This window comes from Meleagris gallopavo, chromosome 1 (assembly GCF_000146605.3).
Source record: "Meleagris gallopavo isolate NT-WF06-2002-E0010 breed Aviagen turkey brand Nicholas breeding stock chromosome 1, Turkey_5.1, whole genome shotgun sequence".
Classification (NCBI taxonomy): Eukaryota; Metazoa; Chordata; class Aves; order Galliformes; family Phasianidae; genus Meleagris; species Meleagris gallopavo.
In genome coordinates, this window is record NC_015011.2 from 83,326,036 (window position 1) to 83,340,609 (window position 14,574).

The window sequence follows — 14,574 nt, forward strand, 5'->3', positions numbered from 1 at the left end:
TGCGCGGAAGGGGAAGCCGCGGACTGGGCACGGCGCCTGGGGCCGCCTCGGCCTCACGGCAGCGCTTGTAGCCGACGAATTCGCCCTGGCCGCGTTAAGGCGTTCTCTTATTTCTTTATTTTAATGAAAAAATACACGGAATAATTCTGCCGTGTATCGAGAGGGATTTCACGGTTGCCATTGAAACACCCCAACATTGGCTTTAACAACTGTAGCACCTGGGGAGTAGTGATGCAGTGAATATCCTCTGTGTGCCATCTTAAGCATCACAAGGGTTTTTGTTTGTTTGTTTGTTTTGTTTTTGTTTTTTTGCTTGGCAGCAATCTACAAGTTTATTATTTAGTTTCGTATTATTTAGATATTTCTGTCTCCTCATGTACTGCTTATCATCTGTTCTCCTGGAATGTTTAATCATGTGTCTTTCCTTCTTACCTGCTTTCTTTTTCCTATGACTTAAAATTGGGAAAACGGTGACTTGCTAAAGCTTCCCTTCCCTGGTTTTGAATTAAATATCGCTAGAAACAGAAGGTATTTCTTAGATCTATTGGAAGATTTAATTTGTCTTGTAAACCAAATAAGATAGTATTAAGAATGAATCTTATGTCTGATCACCAAAGTATGAGTGGTGGTTCCTGGACTTTTTCATGTTCTGTTGTTTTTTTTTTTAATTTATTATTATTATTATTTTATTTCTCATTTTGTGTGTGCAGTATTATAACTGGCCAGTATTACTCTGTCCAGTGTCCGTACTGTACCACCTACTTCTCTAGTGTGCTGGAATGTGATCTTAATGAGTTATGTTACATTGTCCCTAATGGTGGCTGTTATTCCCCAATGACTTTTTAAAGCAATTTAGAGCCTTCTGTTTTGCCAAAATCAATGTTTTCCTTCTCGAACTTAACGCAGTTGAAATTTGGTCCCACTCCTGGGGCAAGATAGCCCCAAATGCTCTGCACCCAGCATTGTTGCTCTTGTCACTTCTAGCACCAAGACAGTGAAAAGATGTCCATGTGCACACACAGCTTGTTGATGCTTGTGAGGAAAACTCCCATGTAAAGCAGTGTGGCTTCTTATCATAGAATTATAGAGTATCCTGAGTTGGAAAGGACCCACAAGGATCATCAAGTCCAACTCTTGGTTCCTCGAACCAACTAACATTCAAAGCCTGTGTCTGAGAGCACTATCCATGCCCACCGCCCTCTGGTGCAGAACCTGTCCCTAACCCCCAGCTGCCCCTCCCCTGACACAGCTCCATGCTGATCACTTGGATCCTGTTGCTGTCACCAGAGACAGTATTGTTACTGTGATCCATGAAAAAAGCGCTGGTCATAGTAGATTTCCAAATAGCAATGGTGCTTGTGATAGGTGAAATAGAACCATTTAGAAATCCCTAGGAAATAGTAAAAATTGTTTAAAAATATGTCTGCATTGGCTGAGGAAATAACAGAGACCTACTTCAGGAATGATCTGCATCTTCGTTTCTGTTTCCTCTGGAAATAGAGTAGTACAGCAGTTAGTCCCCCCAGTTGTCTTGAGCCATTTGTAGCACTTTCATCAAGCAAGTTTTTGTAAGGAAACCATTTATTTCAGCAATCTGCAGTTTGTCCTAAATAGAGCCTGGCAAAAGCAATGGCAGTAGGATCTAATTTTGAGAGGGAGGCTATTTAACATTTCCTGGAGAAGGGTGAGAAAATGTGTGTGGGAGTTGGTACAGCCAACTCTAGATGGTCTCAGGCTTCATGTTTTGTTTAGCAATGTTCTAGAATTTGCAGTCAAATTAGTAAGCTGTAGGGTATCATAATTTGATTTAGCTTCAAGCCAGCGTGAGCTTAGAAGCCTGGAATGGTCCAGTGTGACCTGAAGTCTGGGATGTTGTGGTTGCCTTTGAGGCAGGCTTCTAGATCAATCGTTCCAAAGCTTTTTGGGCCACTGAATCTTCTCCCTGCCCTCACATCACTTTACAAGCTACGATATACCTAAGTTAGATTAGTAATTGAATATTCTGTTTCATGAAAAAGCTGTAAACAGCTTCTCATAGCCCTGAAGAGTGCTGTTTGAAAGCTGTTCTAAGACAGCAACCAGTACCCAAGGTCACTAGTGAAAATGGTGCCTGTTTCTCTTTGTTGCTTTCGTGCTTACAATTTGAGTCAGATTTCCAGTGATGCAGACTAGTGCTATTTTTGAATAGAGTGAAGTTAGAATTTTTTACATCTGTGTAAGAAAGAAATTTGTCATCTACCATTTTCCCAATGATGAATGAGAAATCAATTTTGTTCCTGTCTCTCACTATCTCGAACATTAGGGTAGAAAGTCTATATGTTCTGTTACTGAGACAACACTTCTGATTTAGGAAATAGCAATATAGAGATGGTGGATAGGTAGTAACTGTACTGAATGGATGCCTGAAAATTTTCAATATTGAGCAGCTGTGAAAATTAAGGCAATTAAAAACTAAACAAATAACTACCACTACCAAAACCCAACCCAACAAACCTGCCAAATTGGAGCGTATGTCTTTCATTTTTCTCTTCAACATTTCTTCACGTCCTTAATTTTCCTTTCTCCTGACTCTCTTTGCTTTTTCTTTTTTTCTTTTTTTTATCCCAGAGTTACAGTCTTGTGACCCCCAGTTCAGACTAGCTTCTCCCCCATTGCTGTGCTTTATTTCTGCTTTTTGTTGCTAGAGGGCAATACCAAGAACTTTTCTTCCCTCATGCTCTGAATTTGCTGTTTGTGGAGAGTCTTCTTCTCAACTTGATACAATGAGAAACCACTGTTAGTTTTTCTTAGACTGATAGTATGAGCACTTACCTGTCCTTTTTCTAATGCATGCTTTTTTTTTTTTTTTTTCCATCTGCTACTGCAGTGATTTGCTTATTGCAGCAGCAGAGAAATGTATTTTCGTTGAAGTGTTTGCTATGTTCACTATGAGTGTTCCAAGGGCACCTTTGTCCCTTGGCGTAGCTGAGGCAACCGTGTCTGTAGGAAATGAAAATGTGATTCAAGTCCTTCTTCTTCTGTAGACCACTGTGCAACTACTGTGTTCTTCTATGATTTTATGCAAAAATAGAAAAGATGAAATCTATATATATGTTTTTTCAGTGCCGATTCCTTCCTCAAGCAGAGCTTGGCAAATTTATTACAGATGAGATGCGGACAAGCAGTGACTTGAAACATGACTGAGACAGCCGGCCTGACTGTAGTCATTTCCCTGGTCTTAGAGTTGTGCCAGACAGGCCAAGAGACTGGCATGGACATGTTGTTATAAAAGTTTAGTAGAATTAATTTTAACTTAGGTCATCTGCTCTAGGTTTGGAATTGGGATTCTAGTTTGTGAAACTTTATCTATTGCAACTTAAACCCTAAAGAGATTTAGTCATCTGCACTTAATTTACTACGTGAACTTTGACTTCCATACTAAATAAATAGATTGTGCTTCAAGATTCTTTTCCTGGCTCGTACATGAGAAGTTCTGTATTAATAGTGGAGTGCTTGTGATTTCTTCTGCTCTTTGTGTTTTGCTGTCCACTAAATGTACGTTGGTGACAACTGCTGTCACTTAAAACACCTAACCTATTGCACTCAAAGTATAATGCTTTTTGAGGTTGCTGCTCCCATCAGTCTGCTCAGTAAAAATAGCTCATCTTGGTAAGTTGTTTCGACTTCACCAGGACCTGAAGAAGAGGCAGAAAAACCTGTGAAAACTAAGACTGTTTCTTCCAGTAATGGAGGGGAAAGTTCGAGTCGCAGCGCAGAGAAACGGGCAGCTAATGAAGAAGCTGAAGACTTCACCACAAAGCCTGCCCCTGCCAAAATGTCCAAGTTTGGATTTTCCATAGGCAGTCAGACATCAAAGAAGGCATCTGCAATATCCATCAAACTAGCAGCAAATGTAAGTTGTCTGCGGGCTTTTAATTTTAAGGAAAAGGGGACGTACTGTAGGGAGGCTTCCTTGCAGAAGGCAAATCTTGAATGAAATGTGGGTGACTTGGATGAAGATTAAGAAAGTGTTGAGAGCCACCTAGTCATGCATATGTAAGTACTTCAAGGTGATTAATACCAGGTCAGTTGTCTTAGGAAGCATAAAACCTGGTGGAAATTAACTATAGATCTCTGAATAAGCACAATAATTTTGTAATGAAATTTGATAGTCTGGAATAATTTCCTGAGGGAAATGAGCAGACTCATTAATCTGTTCAAGTCACTTTGAAATGAGAGCTGGGAGCTTCATTGCATGGGATGCTTAAAGCTTCATGAAAGCAAATGCTCTCTGAAGTGGCCTAGTAAGTCTTCCATTCTGAAGATCTTGTTTTTTGCATGGGGAAATGTAGTTTGTTTTTCATAACTCAGCTCGTTACTTGCAAGGTCAGTGTGATTCATTTGCTGCTGCATGTTTTGTAACTTTTTTGAAGGATTTATTTGGAAAATTGAAATAATATGCAAGAGATGAGACCTCATTGCACAGGTCTCGAAGAATTCTTATGCTCTGTGATAAACAGTGAAGGATACTTTGTGCTTGTTCTGAAGTGAACCTGATGCTTCTCCTTACTACAAAGTAGACCTGTACTAGCTCAAGCAAGGAGAAGCCAGATGCTCCCCCTGTATTAAATGGTTCATTTATACTTCCCTTATACATTTCACTGTGATGGATAGGTTATAGATCCTTGTCTGGATTAAGTTCAGATTGCAATCATGAAAGACTTGCACCTGCAGTGCCAGGATTGTGCAGATCTGCAGAAGATGAAAAGAGTGGTCTGTTATTTTCACATGGGAAGGAGACGTGGGCTGGCAGCATTCCAGGGTATAAACACAATTAGGTCAGATCAGACTGAAAAATTGGCAGATCTGCCTTCTGAGCAACTAGCAAACTCAGATTTCTCATGTAGGAAGCTATTTCCAGTGGCAGTAAATTTATCTCAGGATTTCTGGCTCACTGAGTTTAGTGAGTGATTGATATTGTACCATTTTTGACAGTGCTGTAGCTCAGCCTGTTTCCTTTTAGTTTAGTTTTTTTCCTTTTTTCTTACTATGCTACCCATTCTTCTAGAGCCGATGCTTTTAAGAGATGACACAATATTTATATACTATAGGATATTGGATAAGATGTAGGCAGTGGCCTAAGGATTATTCTGCAGTATCAGCTTCCAAAATATGAATGTATACAAAATGATAACCAATAAAGTGATGATGGATGAAGCACTGCGTATAATTGATTTAGATAAAAGTGCTGTTGAAGCAAGCTGTTACTGATGATTCAGCACTTCCTTAGTGGTCTTGCAGAGAAGACATCAGAAGTAACTCTACTACATGTGGCAATCATGAGTTCAATAGCTTGATGTGCTTGAAATAGTGGAGGTTATTTACCAGAAGTCTAAAAAGTACTTTTTCAGAGGACGTTTATACTGTTCAGGCCTTCAAGCGTGAGTGATCCTGGTTAAAAAGGTTCGGATTGTTTTAAGCCAGAAGGCTGTTAATCTGTGAAAAAGCAAGAAAATAAATGTACTCAATTTCTTGGCATTAATGAGTAACGATACTCCAAAAGAATAATGAAAAGGATAGCGTAGTAAAATTCTTAATACAACCACTTATTTGGGTTCTGATCTAATTGTTCATGTCATGCACCAGTGGCTGTGTGTCCCTGCAGAGTGCAAGTAAGTTGAGATTTACTTGTGGGGAGCTGTAGTCTGAGAAGGCTCAACCAGCTTTTCGGAGAGTTTTTTGCACAGATGAGCAGCCATTTTCCTTTTCATTAGAGAGAAATTTCATCTGTTTTGATTAAAAATAAAATACTTTTCCTCCTCATTGCCCCTTCAGCTTCGGTGAAAATGTTTGACTTTGTTTTACCGTGTTATTTAAAATGCAAAGGGTAACTTTCTTTTTCTTTTTTATTCTTTTTTTTCTTTTTTTTTGAGTTAGTAGATTTACTTTACTCGTGTATTTGGTCTCTTTCAGAAGCCTAAAGAGCCCGTTCCAACCCTTGCTCCAAAAACCCTTTCTGTAGCAGCTGCTTTCAATGAAGATGAAGATGTGAGTAATAAGCCGGTGATTGACACAACTTAAGAGTCCCATTGGTGCAGATTAGAGTTAGAAGGAGATAGCAAGTCATTTAATTTATTTTTTTTAATATAAGTGACGGGGATTTTCAGCTTAGTGGCAACTCCTTATTTTCCATTTAAGTATGTACAATTCTGTAGTACTCTACTGGTTCAAGAGATTGTTAAATATACTGATAACTTCTCCTTGAAAACAAAATATACATCATTTGAATTACTGGTTGCTTTCTCTGGGCTTTATAAAGGAGAGGCAAAGAGAAGTTGTGCTCTTTTTGGTTTCTTAAGTATTTCATTGTCATGTTTCTGCTCCTTCTTGCACAGAGATGATCAGAGAAATTGTTTTTATTTTTATTTTTTCTAAATCACATTGCTTTCCTGTCGGGCTGCATTCCATAGTTTAGCATTGAAGTGTTCGTAAGATAGTGGCCAGCCACACTCTGAACACCTTTTTCCGCTGTAGAGTGAACCAGAGGAAATGCCTCCAGAAGCTAAGATGCGTATGAAGAACATTGGAAGGTAGGTCAGCTGTGAACTGTGGTTTGAAGAAGGGTAAGCGTGGAAGAATATCAAGCTCAAGTCAAGTCTTGCAGATGGCTTACAATACAGAAAGATGGAATAGGTCCAAAAAGTTTTTCTTCAGAAACAAGCACAGTTAATATAGATCGTATGTTTCTATTGTAGTTTAAGAGTAGTATACGTACATTTATATGTTGGATCTAATTGCTGCCTTCTTCCTGAGGAAGAAATTTATTCTCTGTCACATAAAAACTAGTTTTCTTCTTGGAGATTAGTAGTCAAGAGTTCAAACTGCAAGTTTTTGTTTGCTGCTCAGTCTTATATCTTGGTAGTTCCCCATTTTACACATTGACCTGAGGTATGTAGACTGCTTGGATTTTTAAACTCATGCAAGAGAAAGATGAAGATGGTCTTCTGGAGAGACCAAAAAAAAAAAAACCCAAACCAAATAGCTGGTTTACTTTTAAAATAAACGTATATGGCTCTTTTGCTTGACACAGATTTGTGGCACATTAGAGTCACTGTTAAACAGAGGGAAGGCTTTACTTAAGTGAGAGATTAATCTTGAGCATATATATTTTGAAGATGTTCATCATTATAGATTGCTTTTAAAGTGAGATCCCTGACTTGACTTACTGTTAATGCAGTATGCTTCTCAGTGAATTTTCTTCTCCAACAGTTGATTTGGATCCTCAGCTTCTTTGCCTGTACTACAAATTCTTCACAGTTAGCAGCAGTTACTGCCATTTCCACTCCCTCTGCTGCCCCATCTCATCTTGACGTACCACAGAACAGATGAGTTTATTTTGCCAACCGACAGTTGCTAGTAGTTAGGACTCCTGACATAACTGAAATAAAGAAATGTGTGGTAGTTCCTGGCAGCAGGTTGGACTTGAAATTGATTTTTTTCAGTGCCCTGTTGCAGAAATTACTGTCGTTAAAGTGACTTTCTCAACTGATGCTGTTTTGCTTTTCACAGGGATACACCAACCTCAGCAGGACCAAATTCCTTCAATAAAGGAAAGCATGGGTTTTCCGACAACCAGAAGCTATGGGAGCGAAATATAAAATCTCATCTTGGAAATATCCATGACCAAGAGAATAACTAAACAATGTGGATTGAGATTTGGGTGTCTGGGGGGAGGGGAGGGTGTAACATTAAAGGAACAGTCTCCTTTTTTAAGAATGGTGTAAGACTATCTTTGGAGCCACTTTTTTAAGATTTTGAGTGGTACACTAATAACTGAGTTTGAAATTAGAGGTAATTTATGTTTTGTATACAGATCTCAAGGCATTTGCTAATTTTGTAGTTCCATGTGATTAGTTTCAAAAGGTTACAGATAATAAAGAAATTGGAGTGGTACCTTTTTAAGATTTTTTTTTTTTTTGTCAGTGATTAATTAAGGTGAAGGAAAAAGGTTACTGTCTCTTTAATCAGGTTAACGTAGAGTGCTCTTGCATTCTTATTTCTGGCTCCCTCTTCCTAACAGGAGAAACAGTTGGCTCCTGGGAATACTGCTAAAGAGTGAGCATTGTCTTGTGCTAGAAGTGTTACTGGACTATTAATTTGAATAAGAACTTAAACAGGAAACATTAAGAACCTGGATTTATTTTTTTTCCCCCGCAGTTAACTTTTTGTTAAGTCTTTGCAAACTAGAAATTATGTTGCTCTGAGTGGCTCTGGTAACTTAGCTCTAATTTTGTTTAAAACTTCATGTAGGATGTGTAACATTCTGTGGCCTGTTTCACACCGAGGAAATGGGCCTTGTCTGTATATTAGATACAGTCTGTAAAGAATATTCACTACAAGGATAAATCAGTATTTTCAATGTGCTCCTCTTAAGTCATTAGCCTTCAGTAGTGCTTGTTAGCATTTCCTTGTGAATTAAATAGAGACTAATATTAAATGCAGCAATGAGTGATACACAAAGGCCACCACCAAAAGGACAAGATAATGTACGTTAAGCTTCCCGTTTGGTTGAAATAGTTTTCTTTACTATGCCTAGAAGGAATAAAAGCCACACCAAAAATCAATAACTCACTGCTTAAGTATGAAAAATCTTAAGATGCACTTTCCCTGTCTTGCCATGTAAAACAAAATGCCTTGATGCCTGTGTCTTCACTGGATGCTATCTGGTTTCAAAAAATCCTGCTTTTGCAGTCCTAATACGTGTAGTATCAACTAGAAATAAAACTCATCCTCTTCCTGTATGTCTGCCTTTTGCAGTAATTTGGAAAAATGACAAAGTAACAGCTGCAACAACAAAAAAACTTCAAAAAACTTAAGGTTCTTTCCAGACTCCAATACCTGATAGCATCAACAACCACTTTCATTTTAACCTGGAACTGATCGTAGAGTTCGGTATATTAATTGCTTTTATCCTCTCTCTAAAGCTTCTCTTCATGTTAAATTTAAACCTGCAAGTGAAGAAAGGAAAGTGCATCTTCAGTTGTATTTTTTTATTTTATTTTAGGAAAGCTCTGACCACTTAGACTTTTGAGTTTGTATGTTCTAAAAAAATATTTTTTGTATTTTTGTATTGTATGTGTAATCTTTTTTCTTTTGAAGTCTGATGCAGTTGAATACCTGTAACTATTTTCTTTAAAAGCCTTGTTATAAACGTAACATAAAAAAGTATACATTATTTTTTTTTCCATAGCATATATCTTTTGTTTATTTAAAACAAAGAAACAAACAAAACAGCAACAGATAACCCAACCTGGGCGCTATGGAGCTTGGCAAGGCAAAATGAAGCATTTGCATTTCACTTACTACATATGGTTGTATTTGTCCAAAGAAATCCTTGAAGATAGTAGGTATTATTAGTGAGTGGCTGTTTTATTTTGCTTCTTAGCAATTACTGGATACATTCTTGGTCTCTTGTCTTAGGAGAAAGCAAAAGGGGACTTGGAGTAAGAGGGTGACGTATTCTTTCTTAATTAACCCTGCTGTCAACCACGTCTTCCACCTCTTTGGCTGAAGCAGGTATTGATTTCAACAGTTTCCTGGTACTTGTAGGCAGAGCAGCACACTTGCTAGGATGTAGCTTTCGTGGAAGTCAGATTACAGTTTTATATTTGTCTGATTTACTTTCGTGGTCAGTAAATGTAATTCCATTCTTTGTGAGAGACTGCAATAACTTCTAGATCTGAATTGAAGGTAAGCAGAAATCCTGTCTCACTTGAAGTTCAAGTTCCTTCTCAGTGCTGCGTGGAAGAAAATCTAACCAGGATTACCTAAATCCACTTGAGACTGAATGTCTGACAAGCTTGATCTGGTAGTTACAAAGGTGTCTGTTGTCTGATGCAAGGAAGAACTGATCTGAGAAGTATGGTTGAGGAGAATGTTAGCTGGAACTTCACTTGGAGTTCTGGGCTTCCTCTGCAATATTCATTGTCTGAATATAGTAGTAATAAAGGGGAAAGCTATGTATTTCAGGGATTCTGTTTGTTTTTTGGTAAGAATATTAAAGAGTTCTAAAATTAATTGTGAACTACCTGATTTAGCTGCCTTAAGTTCTTCAAGGGCATTTGCAGAGACTTCAGCTGCCTTATAGGGAGATGTGTCTGACTATCAGTAGTTGAAATGTGTTATACACACAACTTACGCTTTTAACTCAGAAGGCTTATGCTTGCTTAGCAGTAAAACTTTACTTAGCACCTGAGAAGCTTGTAAAACATTTAAGACATAAGGTGAAGGCAGAAGTAATTATCCGGTAACCTTTTCCATGCCTGGACTGCATTTGAACCTGCTTTGTGGCAGGGTTGTTGGTGTATCCAAGCTCATTTAACACTAATTATACAAAAGATAATGAATGTAGGCAGCTACTTGTAGCGGTTTCAAGCATTGCTGGTGTAGCCTCTCACTCCTGATTTCATTCCTTTGAAAATGTAAGAAGTGTACTGTCCAGATTCTCAGAATCTATATTTAATCAAGCAGAAGGAAGTATCAAGCTGCCTGTCTGTAAGGTAACAGACGATGCTCTTTTAATTTTGTGGGTTTACTTCCTTGTAGTAGATTACCTCAGACAACTTTGGCAAAAGCAGATGTTATGTCATGGCATCCTCACCCTGGCAGTTGCCACAGTTGTATTCAGGCCTGTTGCATTTCATTTCTGCTAGGCTCGTGATTCCTAGAGCACCTCCTTGTCAGAACTGACAGGGCTGTGCTGAGTTCTGTGTACTGAGTGGTCTTGTCAAAGCTTTCATTGTGAGGAAGCCCAGAAACTTTTACTGCCTAACAGATACATATTTGCATCCTAAAAATTACACTGTGTTTACTTTGGAAAGCTACTTGTTAAATAAGTTGGAGCCATTGCCTCTGAGTAGAGGCATGGATAACTATAAAATTAGAAGCGTGAGCTGTTACATTTTAACCTTGTGTAAAACTTACTAAATGTCTGTGGATTTCCATTTCTAAGAGTGATAGGAGCTCGAGCAGGAGATATAGGTACAAAGTAAACCTTTAAAATCTAGCTTGCATTCCTTCTGCAGTATAAATAGATATATGCCAGCTTCCCTTCAGGGTAGGTAAGAGTGGCAGTGACTGCCACAGCTAGCAACTAGAATATAAACTATCTGATGAAGTTGAGTACAGTGAGATCTTAAAAACCTTTGCTCATCTTTGACCTCTTTCTTAAATTTGGTTCCTTGCTTGGATTTCATAGTGAAACAAATGCACAGATCAAATGTTTGTGGTTCTTTAGTGAGAATTCTGCTGAAACTTCAAGTCACAAGCCTATGTGAATACTTTCCTTGAAATACGAATATATTAATCTAAGGCAATGCAAGTCATAATAAAAATACAGTTCTCTTTTTTTTTTCCCCTAGTTTTCCATAATTTGTAATCATTATGTTTAAAGTATTGGCTGATGCTTGGTAGGTGGTTATAAAATGGTAATTCAACCTTTGCTTTTGTGCAAAAAATCTGGTAGCTTTTCATGTTCATACATAAACAAAACTACACTCCAGTGTTGCAGACACAAAATAGAGCAGTATAGTGTGAAGACTAATAATGAAGCTAGCATATCTTAGGTAAGAAAAAAATAAAGCATATCTTAAGTGCTTGTTTAGCATTAGCCTGGGCTGCTGAACTTAGTGGTACTGAATAAGTTAATGCTGATGCTACCATTTATAAGACAAGGTCCTCTTACAGAGATATATTTTTCATATGTTGCTGAGCTTTCTGGCAAGTCTCATAGCTGATGAGTGAGCTTCATAGTCACAGTAGACTTGTGACATAACCAAATGGTTAGCCTGCTAAGTAGGTACACAGTTCCAATGCTTTAGGTATGCACAGCTCTTCATTTAACAGCCAGGAGTAATGTGATTCTGGCACAAATGAAAGGGCAGGGAAAGTTATCCACACATCACTTGTGGTTTTTAATTTTTACATCTACAGTTGCAGCCTTACTGAATAGTATTTGTTCATTGTTAGGCCATGTTATTCCTTCTGTTCTCAGCCTTTTGAAATCCTGATTTTGATACGTGTACTTTTTGATGTAGCCTGGATTCCTGTGTGGGCTCGCAGAAGAGTTAGTTAGCTAATATGCTAAAATGCTAAGTGTTAATGTGCCCAAGTCCTAGTGTTTCCATTAGGGAGCAGGATAAACAAAACCAACAGACAAATCCCAACAAAACAACCTCCCCAGGAACAAAACAACAACAAAGCTGGCCTTTCTGCAACACCAGCTTTGCCTTAAGTTGCTAGCAGTAATGAGAAGGCAGCTGCATGACTAAGGTCCTTCAGCCAGGAATGTGATGCTGGAGAGCTTCCCAACCCAGAGTAGGGGCAAAGACATAAGTGCCACATGATGCTTCCTCCTGGGTAGCAGTGTTACACAAACACAGCCAAAGTATACATTTATACAGTGTTTGTTGTGCTCTAGTCTGTCCATGTCCTAACACTTAATTTAGGAATGCAGTGGTTTTCCTATCCTTGTACAAATTGATTTAACTTAAGCAAAAGTTGAATACAGTTGTTAAATGAACCATATGGAACAGCCTCCTAGGTATACAGATGAGGGCTGCTCCAAAAGTAATGCCTCCTATGTTGTTATGTTGGCCCACAATGTCAGAGGCAGAAGGGTTGAACCTTCCCACCAATATTCTCTTTCATGTTGCTGTGACAGATGGCAGCAGAGGGAGGTCTGACAGAATGACTGCTGACATGGGAGTGCGTTTGAAGCAAAACTGAATTCTTCCATGCAGAGAAAATGCACCCATGGACATCTATCAACACTTGTTGGACACTGATGGAAACCAAACAGTGGATATGCAGCCTTTCGGTATCAAAAGGGAGCCTACAAACAGGAGGGGAATCAACACTTCGAAAGGGTTGATAACTGCAGAACAAGGGGAAATGGTTTTAAGTTGAGGAAGAGGAGATTTAGGTTGGATGTCAGGGAGAAATTCTTTACAGAGAGAGTGGTGAGGTGCTGGAACAGGCTGCCCAGAGAGGCTGTGGATGCCCCATGCCTGGAGGTGTTCAAGGCCAGATTGGATGGGGCCCTGGGCAGTTTGGTCTAGTATTAAATGGGGAGGTTGGTGGCCCTGCATGTGGCAGGGGGTTGGAGCTTCATGATCCTTGAGGTCCCTTCCAACCCTGGCCATTCTGTAATTCTGTGAGCACAGTGAGGCAGTGGGTGGTGCATTTCAGCAGTGGCAACAGCAGTGTGAAAGATGAGCCATGTTCTGGATGGCCATACCCAGCTGTCATGCCACAAAGTATTTTCAGTCATCTCCACACAAATGAGCAGATTACAACCAGGGAACTGTACATGGAGCTGAATATCAGCTTCAGTGCATTGGACACAATGTTGAAATGTCACAAAGTCCATGCCAGGTAGGTCCCAAAGATGCTCACATAGGAACAGAAAGAAAGCTGAAGATGACCATTTCCTGGATCCCCTCATTACAGGTGATGAGACATGGCATCAGCACTACAAGTCAAACTCAAAATAATGTGGAGTGGCAACATGTGAATTCCCCATCAAAGAAGTTCAATATGCAGCAGTCAGTGAGTACAGTCATTCATTGTCTTTTGAGGTAGGAAAGAGAGTCCTGGATTTCCTGGAACCACAACAAACCATCAATGCTGAACGAGCTCAGGGCTCAAATTTCCAGTCAGGTCAGAGAAGACAACCACCATTCTCTTGCAACACAATAACACCACGCTTCCATACTAGGTGGCAGTTGGAAGACCATGGAGCAAATTGCTTATACATCCAATGTATAGGTCAGATTTGGCACTTCTGACTTCCATCTGTTCAGGGCAATGAAAGATGGACTACATGGGCAACATTATCCTGTTTTCCTAACAACAATGCAGTCATAGCAGCTATGGGTGGTGCAGATTTTCATTAGTGTGGCTCTTGTTCACTGCTGGTGAAAATGCATAGCTAGTGGTGGTGACTATGCTGAAAAATGTTTGGTAGCTGGGAACGTGCTCTATCAAAGTGTTATTTGCTCTTTGCATTGTGGAAGCATTACTTTGAAGGAACCAATGTAGATGGTAGAATACAGAGAAGGAATAAATAACTCAAACATTTTCCACAAAAAAGGTTGCTTAATAATTTCTGACAATACTGGATTTATTTAATGACAGAAACCGTAACTTTATACATCAAACACTAAATAAAAACAGTATAGTTTACAGATTAAATTTATGTACAAGAATTTATTACTAGGAATATAAATGGATACATCTTAGGAGCTTTATTAAAAAAAAAAAATCAACTTAAATAATATTAACTGCATTACTAGCAGTCTTCAAATAGGCTGTGGGAGAATCTTAAATTAAGAGCTTAAGAAATCTAAAGAAAAACATAAGGCAACTGTACAAACACAGGAACAGCAAAACAGGCACCGACAGCCCCTGCTAACTTCATGCCATTCTGAAAAGGCAAGGCACAGTACGTCAGGAAAGGGATGTCCCAATGTTCAGCTTTGATATTCCTGGCTGAGTTTTGCTTATGAAACAACTTTTCAGGTGGTTTTTCATCTT

General features: G+C 38.9%; 1 protein-coding gene across 3 annotated transcripts in view; it reads left to right on the forward strand.

Annotated features, from left to right (window-relative positions):
• The window catches only part of PCNP (PEST proteolytic signal containing nuclear protein), a 10,675-nt gene extending 612 nt beyond the window's left edge, over positions 1-10,063 (forward strand). Inside the window, exons 1-5 of one of the 3 annotated variants that reach the window (XM_031556328.1) lie at positions 3,103-3,648; positions 3,724-3,892; positions 5,953-6,027; positions 6,514-6,569; positions 7,549-10,063. In XM_031556328.1, the coding sequence (XP_031412188.1) occupies positions 3,533-3,648; positions 3,724-3,892; positions 5,953-6,027; positions 6,514-6,569; positions 7,549-7,678 (546 nt within the window). In that variant the 5' untranslated portion in view covers positions 3,103-3,532 and the 3' untranslated portion in view covers positions 7,679-10,063. Of the gene's footprint in view, positions 1-3,102; positions 3,649-3,671; positions 3,893-5,952; positions 6,028-6,513; positions 6,570-7,548 lie in introns of those variants that run through there. The other 2 variants (XM_019619335.2, XM_010720440.3) reach the window with 2 other exon arrangements.
• The last annotated feature ends 4,511 nt before the right edge of the window (positions 10,064-14,574 follow it).